Source organism: Silurus meridionalis, chromosome 11 (assembly GCF_014805685.1).
Source record: "Silurus meridionalis isolate SWU-2019-XX chromosome 11, ASM1480568v1, whole genome shotgun sequence".
NCBI classification, from domain to species: Eukaryota; Metazoa; Chordata; class Actinopteri; order Siluriformes; family Siluridae; genus Silurus; species Silurus meridionalis.
Genome location: NC_060894.1, coordinates 727501 through 740000, shown reverse-complemented (window position 1 = coordinate 740000; position 12500 = coordinate 727501). Strand labels below are relative to the sequence as shown.

The window sequence follows — 12500 nt, the reverse complement described above, 5'->3', positions numbered from 1 at the left end:
AATAAAAATATGATCAGATATTTCTCAGGTCAGGACAAATCTGTTCACATGATTTGAGTTGTGATGTCACAAAGGCCTTTCTTCTGACCAATCACGTCTTGTATGCAAATGATTACAGGATGACATTCTAGAAAGACAAAGCTGCAGAAACCTGTGCCGCTAATGTTTGCGATGAACAGATGGTGGTTGTCATGGTAACATTATATAACTTTACTGTGTTTGTGGGTGGAGGGGGGTGTAATTTGCATATCTATGTATATTCATAGAGTGTTGCATTTCTAATGAGGGTAAAATGTACAGGGTCATCTTTAGGGGTTTCCTGGGTGACTAAAGGTTGCTGGTTTCTGTGTGGAACCTTCTGAAACTGAGGAACACTGTTGTAAACCTTCGAAGGACTGGAAATTGCTGTAGAGAGGAAGAAAGGAACCCTAAGGAGTGTTCTGTGAGTGTAAAGCTGTAGTGATGTTTTAGTAAAGAGGGTTCCTCAAGGGGTCCTCTGATGGTTCATTGTTCTAGATCTGTATTTTCCATAAATTATAAGTCCTTTAGAGAACTAGGATGATAGATTGTGTGCATTTTAATGCATTGGGGGGGGCACACATGAATAATTAATTATTGTGTGTAAATTACATCACAGTGCTGAGGAATTCTGGATCGTCATTGGTCAGTAGGTCCAGAGGTGTTGCTTCATGTTCTAGAAGAGCAGCTAGTAGACTGTATTAGTTAAATTCTAGGTAAATGGGTGTGGTATAAGGGAAATAAAATGTTAGTGGAAATTCTCATTTATTTGTTTGTATGTGTAGATCATGCTGATCGATGTCAGAGAGTTCTTCAGTGATGACTCTGAGCGATATCGGACCTCCTCTTATCTTCCAAAACGGCTTTCCTTCTTTGTCTCTGGATCAATTCTTGACTATTCTCATTATCGACAATTTAATTAGTTCCATACATCTCAGCTGGGGTCTGTCCCGGAGGCGGGGACAGGAACTCCATCTGCTCTGGAGTTGAAGAAAACCTTTTCTTCTTCCTCTTCTTCTTGGAGCAAAAATAACAGATTTACACACCACAGTAAATCTCTTTCCAGATGTTTCTATGCTGTGAAACACTGTGTTGGGAAGTTTAGGTTTGTAAATAAATTGCCAGAAATGCAGGACTAGGAAAAACTAATTATGTATATATAATTAAAATGTATTTTTATTTACTATAAATGAATGAATGAATGAATGAATGAATGAATAAATAAATATGCAGCAATAAATCTGATAAACAAAATCAACTTAAAAATTTTTTAAATACCATTTCTTAGTAACTGTTTTATTCTGTTGTTTAAAATATTTATCAATTTGTTTATTTTTATATTACAAAATTCTGACATCATATCAGCTGCATCCAGCTATTATTTATGTAATTATTTAAAAATAATAGCAACAGAATAATTTTTTTAAATCCCAGCTTTCATAACATCTAAGAAAAGTGACACTTAATCTGATATTATATCGCAATTAAAGTGTCGTGATTATATCATTAAATCGCCGAGCCCTAATCCTGAGGAATCTCCTCACTTGCTTTCCTCATCTCCTTCACTTTCACTTAAATAACAATAGAGCTTCACCCTGTGTCCATCCTTCTCCCTGTTCTTCTTTTCCTCCTCCTCCTCCTCCTGTCCACCACCAACATCTGTGAGCCTCCTCAGCCTGGTCCATTCTCTCTCTAACTGCTCCATTATGGAACCTCTTTCACTTGTAAATGCGCTCAGTGATCTTGTCGGTGGCTCTTTTATGCCCTGTACTGGGGTCACACTGAAGATATGGAGCGGGGCAGGGGCTGGAGGAGGCCTTGAAAAAGACGGGAGGAGGGAAGATGCTTACAAAGCATCGAGTGCTGGTTTTGTGAGCAGAAAGAATCCTGCTCTTTTGGGTTCCTGTAGGTTTCTGAGGGGGTTCATAGGTGAAGCGAACACGGCACATCGTGGCTCGGTGCTAACGCTTTATACGACATGTAGGAGAACGTTTGTCTTGTGGTTGTATTTTTACCACCCGAATTTCCCCAACACTCTACAAACAGCAAGAAAAATGTAAAAAATTATAATAATCCAGCCAATAAACAAATGATTCCTTCACCTCCTGAGTCTCTTCTTGTTGGAGTCGTTTGTTTCTTCTACTAGAAGAGACTCAGGAGGTAAAAGAATCGCTTGAGTTTCCTGAGCAGAGCTGACTGTGTTTATCACATGTTCCAGACAAATGCATTGAGTCTGTTATTAATTGAAGTCCTCACAAACCAATCATTACAGAACAGTGTGTTAGTGTGTTGACGGGGTGTGAAGCGTCTTTAACAGAAACTTTCCACTAATTCTCATCGCTAGCATTTTTTATTTATCAACCTAGAACCGGTCTTTCTGAGCTTTCTGTATATTTAGCGTAATTGTGTGTAAGGTCCTGCGAATGTGTGTGTGTGTGTGTGTGTGTGTGTGTGTGTGTGTGTGTAGGGGTGGGGGTCGGGGAAAGCACCAAGTTTGCAAACATTCTGAGGTGAGTGTTTTATCGGACCTCCATAAAACAGCAGGAGTAGGACAACAACAGGGTCATCGCCATGACGCCAGAGTCGCCTCGACAACCAGCCTACAAAAGTGGACCCTGTGTGGGAATGTGAGGGACCTTCCTGAGGCCAGAGGATGACCATGGATCTCCCATATATGTGTGTGTGTGTGTGTGTGTGTGTGTGTGTGTGTGTGTGTGTGTGTGAGAGAGAGAAAGAGAGCGAAAGTCAAATATCTCACTCCATGTCATGGATGGCTGATTGTGATTGCTCGGTGAAATCCTCGCCCCCGCCCTGCCCCGGCCCCGCCCCAAATTTGTTTAATGCTGAAATCCTTGAGTGATTGATGAGTTTGCGACACACACTCACGATTGTCGCAGACAACACACACATCTCAGGGTTGCGCTATCACGGCACCATGACGTCAGCTCCTCGCCCTCGCAGCGAACGACAACAATCATGATTGTTCTGGGGAAAAAACTTGCCTAGCTTAGCCACCATGCTACACGCCTTCATCCTTATTCGCAGCCACTTTCCCAGCATGCACCTGTAATGGCCGCTGTGATTCAGACTGCTCCCATTTTCCCCTCCTCCTCTTCTTCCTCTCCACTCTTTAAGGGAGCGTATAAAAGAGTATTGATGAAGGTGTAAGGGATCTGTGCTGAGTTTGTAAGGACACGCCCCCTTTTCCTTATTTATTAAACCTGGGCCCGGTGGAGGGAGAGAGCGAGGGAGTGAACGAAGGAAAAATGATTGCTTCTGTTTCGAGTCTCGTCGATATTCATTGGCCCGAGCGTTGCAGTGAGGAGGCGGGCGTCACTCTTCACTCGTCTGTATGGACGCCGGAGCGCGAGCTCGCAGGCGGAGAGAACGCCGATCGTTACGTGGCTCGGAAGCTTGACAGCGATCCAATTAACCTGAAACAGCCTCCTTCGCCTCCTGCGTTCTGCTGAGAGAGAGAGAGAGGGAGAGGGGGAGAGAGAGAGAGAGAGGGAGAGGGGGAACACCCGCATGCATGCTGATGCTCCGAAACTCTCCGTCTCTTGCACAGGGAGAAAAAGAGCGGTGGGGATGAGCGTTTACAGAACGCTTTCCTTTCCTGACTTCCCTTTCACTCTCTGCTCTTCATCATTTCATCTCGTCTCCTCAAACGCAAACGGAGGAGGGAAGGAAAGTGTGAAAAAAAACTGAAAGAAATGTTAAAAAAGATGACAAAAAGGCAGGAAGATGAATGATACAGAAAGGAAATGAAGAAGAAATTAATAGAGGAAAGAGGAAAAGGCGGAAGGAAGGACGGATGTGGGAGGGACAGAATGACTGACACACATACAAAATGAAGACTGAACAGAAGAAAAGTAAGAAAGAAAAAAAGTAGAGGTTATAAAAAGACAAGAAAATGCAAGAAGGAGGCAGAAAAATAAATAAATGAAAGGATCATGGAAAGAAGGGAATGGAATAAAGAGGAAAAATGTCAGCTAGATGGAAAACAATGGCATGGAAGAAAGATTGGAAACATTGGAAAGAAGGAATTGAATTGAGGATCAAAAGAAAGGAAGGAATAAAAGGAAAGACAAAAAAGATGGGAATGAAGGTGGAAAAAATAAGCAAGGAAAGAAAGAAAAATAGAAAATGTTAGGAAAGAAGAGACGACAAGAAGGAAATGGTGTAGAGCTCTCATCTTTTCATGTCTTCCCAAACTCTCCCTCCATCCCTTTACTTTATTTCCTCCACACAGTTTTCCCTCTATCTGTGTTCCCTCTGGAGCAGAAGAAAAGGAAGGAAGGAGGAAAAGAAGAAATGAAAAGAAAGAACCAACAAAAAGAAAAAAAAGGCAATAGAAAAAAATTAAAGCAGAAGGAAGGAATAGAGGAAATGACTGAAAGGAAGGAAAAAGATAAATGGATGAAAAATAGAAAGTATCAAATGATGAAAAGGGAAAAATGGTGAAAATAAAGGATGAAAGTAAGGATGAGTAAAAAAGAGGGGAATATTTTTTTCTTTTTTTTTTTTTAAGAGGGAAAGCGGAAAAAATGGTGGGGGGGAAAAGGAAAAATGTAAAAAGTAAACATTTTGGAACGAAGGACAAAAGAAATGGAACAAATTGGAAAAGGCAGAAAGAACGACAGAACTGAAAGGAGAGAAAAGAGAAGAAAGAAAAAGTGGACAAAATGGTGAATAAAGGAAAGAAGAAAGCAAAATAGAGAATAGAAAAGAAGGAAGGGATCAAGGAAGAGTACACGTAGGAAGTCCAATACATGAGGGACAGAAGGAAGGAAAGGAATAAAAGGAAGTTCAGAGTAAATAAGCGAAAGAATTGGCAAGAAAGGACTAGCAAGTGAAGTAAATGATGGACAAAAGAAAGAAGGATGCGATGGAATGAAAAAGGAACAAACTGGAAGGAAGGAATGAAGGAAAGATGAGAGGAACAACTTTTAGTTCTTTCTTCTTTTACCTGCAGTCAAAAATGGAGGTCAATAGTAAGGAATGAAGTGACTGAAGTAACGTAACAAGGAAAAAAGACTAGAAGGAATGAATGAAGGGAAGATAAAAGGAAGAAAACGAGTGCATCACCCACTTTATTACTGGAGCTCAGTATTTTGTAGCTCATGTTAATGTTATTTTGTTTAATGGAAGACACCATCGAGTCTCAGAGACGGGTCTTCAGGACATTTTTTTCAGAATCAACATCTGAAAGTGTTTCTTTTTTTTATTATTTTTTTGTCTTTCTTCCAGTTCTGAACTTAAATCAGTCCAGAGCATCTTCTCACTAACATATGTGTTTGTGTTCCTCCTTCTCTCCGTCTGTTCCTCCTCCTGCATCTTCTTCACCCCTTATTTAAACACCAAAATGGTTCTGTCCTGTAATGGAGGCTGATGATGCGGTGTCGATGCTGCTGGACCACAGACTTGCTCTGTGTGTGTGTGTGTGTGTGTGTGTGTGTGTGTGTGTGTGTGTGTGTGTGTGTGTTGTACCACTGTTTAGTGTATTGCTATGTTTACATACACTTGCATCTTCTCTATCGCCGTCAAAGCACAACACACACACACACACACACACACACACACACACACACAGCATTAAATGATAGTTGCGTTATCCCCGGACTGTCCAAGTTCATGTTCTGCTGTATGAAAGGTGAAATTAAACTGCGTGATTACAAAAAAAATTAAATGATGGATAGAAATAAGTGAAAAAAATGGTGAGAAAGGAAGGAAGAAGGGGAGGGAGTAAAAAGGAAAAAGAAATGGACAAAAATAAGAATGGAATAGGACAGAAGGAAGGAAGGAAGAAAGGATTAAAGAAGAGAAACAAGGCGAGAAGTAGGGAAGGAAGCAATAAAAAAAGAGGGGGAGCAGATATGAAAGGAACTGACAAAAAATAAAAGGGAAGGAACATATAAAAAGGGAAATGGAAAGCAATGATGAAAATGAAGGACAGGAAAAGAAGGAAACAGTGATGAAGCATTTCATTTTCATTTCAACATGCCAGGCGTTTAAGGCTTCCATCCATCAATCATCCTGCTCTCCTCCGCATCTTTTTCACGCCGTGGAGTCGCCACAAAGACGCCATGTTCCCGAAAAATCCCCCCATGCTCTCCTTCCTATAGCGCTTCACCTCCTGCGTCACATCGCCATGACAATGAAGGCCGCAGATGTTCATATATATTTATATTTTTTTCCGGAATTCTTGAGGCTTTTTATTATGCTTTCCTTTTTTCCGTACATCATTACCGTTCCCTCCTGATGTAACGCCCTCCCACCCTCGCCGGGACCGTCGCGCCACTTCGACCGCATCATGTGCACTCTGGCCTCTGACCTTTGACCCTCGGTGGCTGTTTTGCAGGGGACGTGAAGCAGCTGCTGGTGTGGATTCGGGAGAACCTGCTGAAGGAGAGGCCCGAGCTCTTTGTGCAGGGGGATTCTGTGTAAGTACCGACACACACACACACACACACACACACACACACACACACACACACACACACACACACACACACACACAGACACGCACACACGCGAGAGAAAACACAAAGTAATGTACCTATGGGTAACGGAACACACACGGATGTATACTATTATTACAGATTTTGAGAATGTTGCATTAACGTTGTATTAAGATTATATATGTGTTAAATAAAGGTTTTACAGATTAAAAGCCACCTTTGTGAATTGTCCCATTCGTGTGTGATGTGTCGCCTTCTTGAACACGGCACACTACAAAATCTGGATATATATATATATATATATAAAATATCTAATAATATATTATATATAATATCTATATGTAAGTGTGTGTGTGTGTGTGTTATTTATGTGTGTGTATATATATATATATATATATATATATATATATATATATGAGTACAGATTTAACAAATTAGTGTTGATTGAAGAGACTAGACAGAAAATGATGTAATGGATGATGATGATAATAATAATAATAATAATAATAATAATAATAATAATAATAATAATAATAAAAGGAGAATGATTGTTTTACCCCCTCTGTGGTGTGTATAGTGAATTTTCAGGATTTTGTGAGACTGTGTGAAAGTATGTTGAATCAAATACGTAATTCTGAAATTCCTATTCTAAAGTAGTTATTAAAACAGGAGGAAGGAAAATGAATAAAAGTGATTGTTGGGTAATTATACAGATCAGCATTATTGATTAAAACAATAACAGTGAGGTTTTGAACCTAAGTTTGCTTTTTTTCTTTAATTATTTTCCTTGGTATTGACATTTTTAATAAATTGTGGTGAGCCGCGTTATCAGCGTGGGTCACGTCCAGTAAACGAGCCTCTCTGTTTTCTCTTACACAGGAGACCCGGCATTCTCATATTGATCAACGATGCAGACTGGGAGCTGATGGTGAGCCGTGTGTGTGTGTGTGTGTGTGTGTGTGTGTGTGTGTGTGTGTGTGTGTGGGGACCATGATCAGATCAGTCCACTTCCATGTCCTTTTCTATTGTAATGATTTGCTCATATTATTTTGGCGATCTCTGCGTCACGTTCCTTCTCCATCCGTCCCATGGCCGCTCCGTATCAGTCGTTTAGGAAAAAAACAACACATATTGGCATCAAGTCGTAATTTACGTGATCGCGGTCAATGAGGGGAAAGTCAATGTCTTGACAAGTGTCGATGATGGTCTGAAACCCACAAATCAAGCACTGATTTAAACCCCTGTTTACCATGTGCTTCCTTTTTTACAGCATCAACATAAATCTGGTTTGTAACAGCTTTTAGCTCCGCCCCTTGCCTTCTCGCACACCCACTAATAAACATTGGACAGGCGCTTTTAGAGGGTTTTGTTCTTTTCGGGAGATGTTTGGTAGATATCTTTACAGCTAGTGGTGGTGGTTTTTGTGTGTGTGTGTGTGTGTGTGTGTGTGTGTGTGTGTGTGTTTTCAGTACTTAACTAGAAATCATTGGATAATGTGTATACTGTACCACATAATATATATTGTGCATAATGTGTGTGTGTGTGTGTGTGTGTGTGTGTGTTTGAATCTAGGGTGAGTTGAAGTACCAGCTTCAGGACCAGGACAATATTGTCTTCATCTCCACACTACATGGAGGTTAACAGGATCTAACGGACACACACACATGAAGGCGTAAATACACACCATATATTCTTGCCTTTAGTCTCAATGCTCTACGCCACCCTTCCTCCAACCTCTCGACCAATCAGACGAGCCCGTCTTGACTTTTTGTTTATTTTAAAGCCCAATTAAACAGCACATCAGAGGGACGTTGGCGGAGACAGGGTCGTCTCGCTGCTCTACCTGCCCCTGGGTTCGATGGACGTGGGGTCACATCGGGGCGCATTCAGAGGTCACTCTGTCTAGCCGACGTCCAGATGGATTCTCCAGAGACGTTTAGGATTCACCGATCGCTCTCACTCTCACCCCCAGAAATGACACAATTTCCATTTTCATGTGTTTTACATCCGTTTTTTTTTCCTCCTGTTTTTGAATGAATAAATGTGATTATTTTTATAATCTCATTTTTCAGATGCCATTTTTTGTTGGAGAAAAATCATCATTGATTTTAAGGTCGCTTAAAAAGTGAAATATAAATATCCAAGTCTGTTACGTTTCAGCTGTAATACTCATCGCATCGATTTCTGCCTCCGATTTCTTTTTTCTTTTTTTTAAAGACAAAACTATATAAGGGAATAATATTTTTTAAACCCAGGCCTTTAGTATCATTAAAGCACAAAATGTAGGATGCTTTTGCTTAGTGACGTGTCAGTTTTTCAGAAAAACATTTTTTTAATCATTTTTCCTTTTTGGTCTCATTGTAAAAAATATATATATATTTATTATTTTATTAACTTTTAACAGTTATTTTTAGAAATTATGACACCATTTGCATTTTTTTTTGTTTCCATTTGCTTTTTTATTAAAATGCAGATTTGTTTTTTTTAAAAATTGGTATGTTTATTTATTTATTAGGCATTTATAAGATATTTTAGGTTTTATTTAGTAAATAATACATAATAAAAAAAAAAAAAAGGTTTTTATATATTTAAATGTTTTAATGTGTATTTTTTTTACAGTCTAGGTTTTATGGATCTTTTTTTTTTTCATTATTATTATTTAATCAGCGAGAATCTGACCTTAAATATTATATATATATATATATATATATATATATATATATATATATATATATATATATATATATATATATATAAAAACCTGTGTGTGGTGGTGGTTTATAGAGACTCCAGTCCCAAATCTGTCAGTCGCATTTTTCCTCCCTTTGCATTATATAGGATTAATCCAGTTTGTTATACATTCACCACACTGCTTTTAAATCTTTTTTTTTAGTTCGGAGCGTGGCAGGCCTGATTTACATCTCTACATCCTACAGAAACAATAGCAGTAAACAGTGCATGGTCTTTTTTTTGTTGCAGATTGATTTTGATCCTACTTTAAGACCCATTTCCTGGTCCTGGGGTCCCCTGGAATATTCATTAGGGGCGAACCCGCGGGATCCACTGAAGAGTCGATTTGCAACGGAAAACTGTATGATAATAGTGTAGCCTAACTATAATACAAATGCTAATGAGCTGGAGGGAAAGAGAAAACACCCCTGTGTGTGTGTGTGTGTGTGTGTGTGTGTGTGTGTGTGTGTGTGTGTGTGTGTGTGTGTGTGTGTGTGTGTGTAGGCAGGCAGGCAGATGAAGAGAGTAAACATTGTTCTCCTGCGGCGTGACCTGTCAGGGAGGTCAGGAGTTAAAATGGCGGCTGATTATTAAAGCCAGCTCCTTTTATGAGTTTAAAATAACTTTTGAAATAAAAGAAAGTAGCTTTTTTTTTTTTTACAGCAGCATGAAGGATTCTAACTAAAAAATTAACCTGCTTTTATTGACATAAAATAAGTCCAATGTAAAACCACCAGTTATTAGGAAGACGAGAGATGTCTGTGAAATGACTCCGTTCAGAAAATAACCCCCATGTTCAGACTAAAATCTCAGTCTAGACGCCACTTCATCGTCACTCGGTCATCTAGACCTAAAATTACCGTTGTCCTGCTCTGCCCATCAGGTTCTCCTGGCTGTATATGTATAATCCCAGGTGATTCGAGAGAATTTAAACCCATTAAAGCCACACAACTGAGCTTCTAAGGCCTCAACATTCTGTTCATGTGAGAATCTGAATGGCTTGTCACCTGCTAGCCTGTAGCAAACATCACCATCTACACATCTGCAGTATTACTGGTTTCGGTTAGCGGCCCGCGAAACATAACTGATGCTACATGACATTTTAAAATGGCTGACCACTGCCATCTTCACTGTGTAAGATGTTAATTGACTGAACAGTCGAATGAAATGTGTTCAAACCAAGAGCAATTTTAAAAACATTGACTTTATGATAACAGATTTTCCCCTAATGTCATCAAAAGTATCATGCTAGTGATCATATTAATATGCTTATGATTTTAATAGTCGGTAAACCTTTTAACAAATATCTTTTATTGAATGCAACAAAGGGAATTAAATATACTATACTATAATAGTGTATTTTATAAATTATATTGTGTGGGCCGATGTGCTCTAATTTAATAGTAAAGAATTGAGAATAAATGTTATTTTTTTGTAGCTTCTGTAAGCTTGAAGCTTAAATCTATGCTAATTTAAAGGTTTGTGAGGGGAAATTAAAGGTATTTATCTTCTTTGGAGAAGGTGTTATGTAAAAGATGTTATTTGTCTTCATGTGTAAATGTCAAAAATTTAAGCTTTTTAATTCAGTATATCAAATGAGTGTGACATGATGGAACCCAAACCATAAATAAATATTATAAATATATATATATGAGAGTGTATGCTATTGAGGCTCCTCTACAGTATATAGGACGCTGGACGTTTCCTCAGCGTGAAAGCTAAACTATAATTAGCCCTCGATGTTGCTCAGCCTACTTCTCCTCAGCCATCATGGCTTCTGCGTCATTTAGAAGGTGCTACGGTCATAAACTCCAGGGTGGAGATGTTGATATTTTAGCTTCAGCTCTGTAAAGGCGGGAAAGCTGAGGCGAATGACGGCGCGCGCTTGCCGCCAAAAAGCTGCAAGATCAAAATGGCGGGAGAAAGATAAGGCCATATAGAGCGTATACAATCTGATGAGGCTGTGATTTAACAGTAAACACGGAGATTGATGGCAGTCCTCATAGGACAAATGTAGACTTTATTTTAATGGGTCAAAATTTTTTATGTTGTATTTCAGAACATAAGGTGTATTTTTTTACTTCCTTTGCTCGCTTGTGGACGGTGTCATGGCAGCCATGTGCTGTCAGCATCAAGTCCAGCATCAAGTCCTGTGTGTGTGTGTGTATATATATATTTTAGGTGTTTAACACATAATTAAATATTTATTTTATTCATTTATTTTTAACTAGGCTTTATCGTTCTCCGGAATAGTTTGTGAAAATGTTTGTGATGAATATTAAACGTCAATTTTTTTATATGTTTAATAATTTTGAAACGTTTTTGAGAGAAAGCAATCAGTAATAACTGGGTTTTTTTTACATCTAATTACATATTTTTTAATAAGTGCAAATAATGAAAAATAAATATAGTTGATTTAGCAAACGTCCCATTGTTGATTTATTTCGTTGTTGTTTTTATTGATGTATAAATCTTTCTCCGTATTTACTACAATAATAACACGTTATCAGAAAATATTTTATAATTGTATACATCGACTTTTCATTACGTTTAGCGTCTTTATTCACCTGTTCATCAGAATTAAATCTGACTAAAGCCTCTATAAAGCGTATTCAACAAACCAACCACAAATATATATATTTATATTTACACAAAGTTTTTTCACCACGGCATCATAAACACGCTGCATGGTTGAATTGTATTATTTATACACACTGTTTATGGAAGTATTGATGCAATTTGTATTTGACATAATTCTCATAGAAATAACCCGTATTATCCTAAACACCATGCCGCAATAGTAATCTAGGAAATAGTGTTAGTAATCTAGGAAATAGTGTTAGTAATCTAGGAAATAGTGTTAGTAATCTAGGAAATAGTGTTAGTAATCTACAGCACTGCAGTGTTTAAACAGCACGGTGAACCTCTTTAATGAAGTCTATGGAGGAGATTAGAATGGGCTGGTTTTAACTCTTGCTCACATAATTGGACCTTATGCCTAATTAGCTAATTGAAGGTACATCGCTTGCCAGGTAAAACACACACACACACACACACACACACACCAAAGATATTGAAGATGCAGATAATGAAACCTTTATTATTATAGGGGAGGATGTATTCGGTACAGTTGCAAGTAATTTATATAAAAAAAAAAAAAAAAAAAAGCAAATGGAAAGAAAAATCTCCAGCTTGAGTCTCTCTCTCTCTCTCTCTCTCTCTCTCTCTCTCTCTCTCTCTCTCTCTCTCTTCTCTCTCTCTCTATCTCTGTTTTTTTATCCACAAATTCCA

At 38.5% G+C, this 12500-nt stretch overlaps 1 protein-coding gene and 1 long non-coding RNA gene across 3 annotated transcripts in view; both read left to right on the top strand.

The window, feature by feature from the left end:
* LOC124393871 overlaps nt 1–4289 on the top strand; it is a 4735-nt gene extending 446 nt beyond the window's left edge. The window contains exons 1-2 of the long non-coding RNA XR_006927395.1: nt 1–442; nt 804–4289. The exon at nt 1–442 is cut by the window's left edge and continues 446 nt beyond it. This is a non-coding gene — a long non-coding RNA (uncharacterized LOC124393871). The remainder of the gene's footprint in view (nt 443–803) is intronic.
* The window catches only part of urm1 (ubiquitin related modifier 1), an 11650-nt gene extending 3112 nt beyond the window's left edge, over nt 1–8538 (top strand). The window contains exons 3-6 of one of the 2 annotated variants that reach the window (XM_046861915.1): nt 6380–6461; nt 7359–7407; nt 8052–8151; nt 8263–8538. In XM_046861915.1, coding sequence (XP_046717871.1) covers nt 6380–6461; nt 7359–7407; nt 8052–8120 — 200 coding nt within the window. In that variant the 3' untranslated portion in view covers nt 8121–8151; nt 8263–8538. Of the gene's footprint in view, nt 1–6379; nt 6462–7358; nt 7408–8051 lie in introns of both variants that reach the window. The other variant, XM_046861914.1, reaches the window with a different exon arrangement.
* The last annotated feature ends 3962 nt before the right edge of the window (nt 8539–12500 follow it).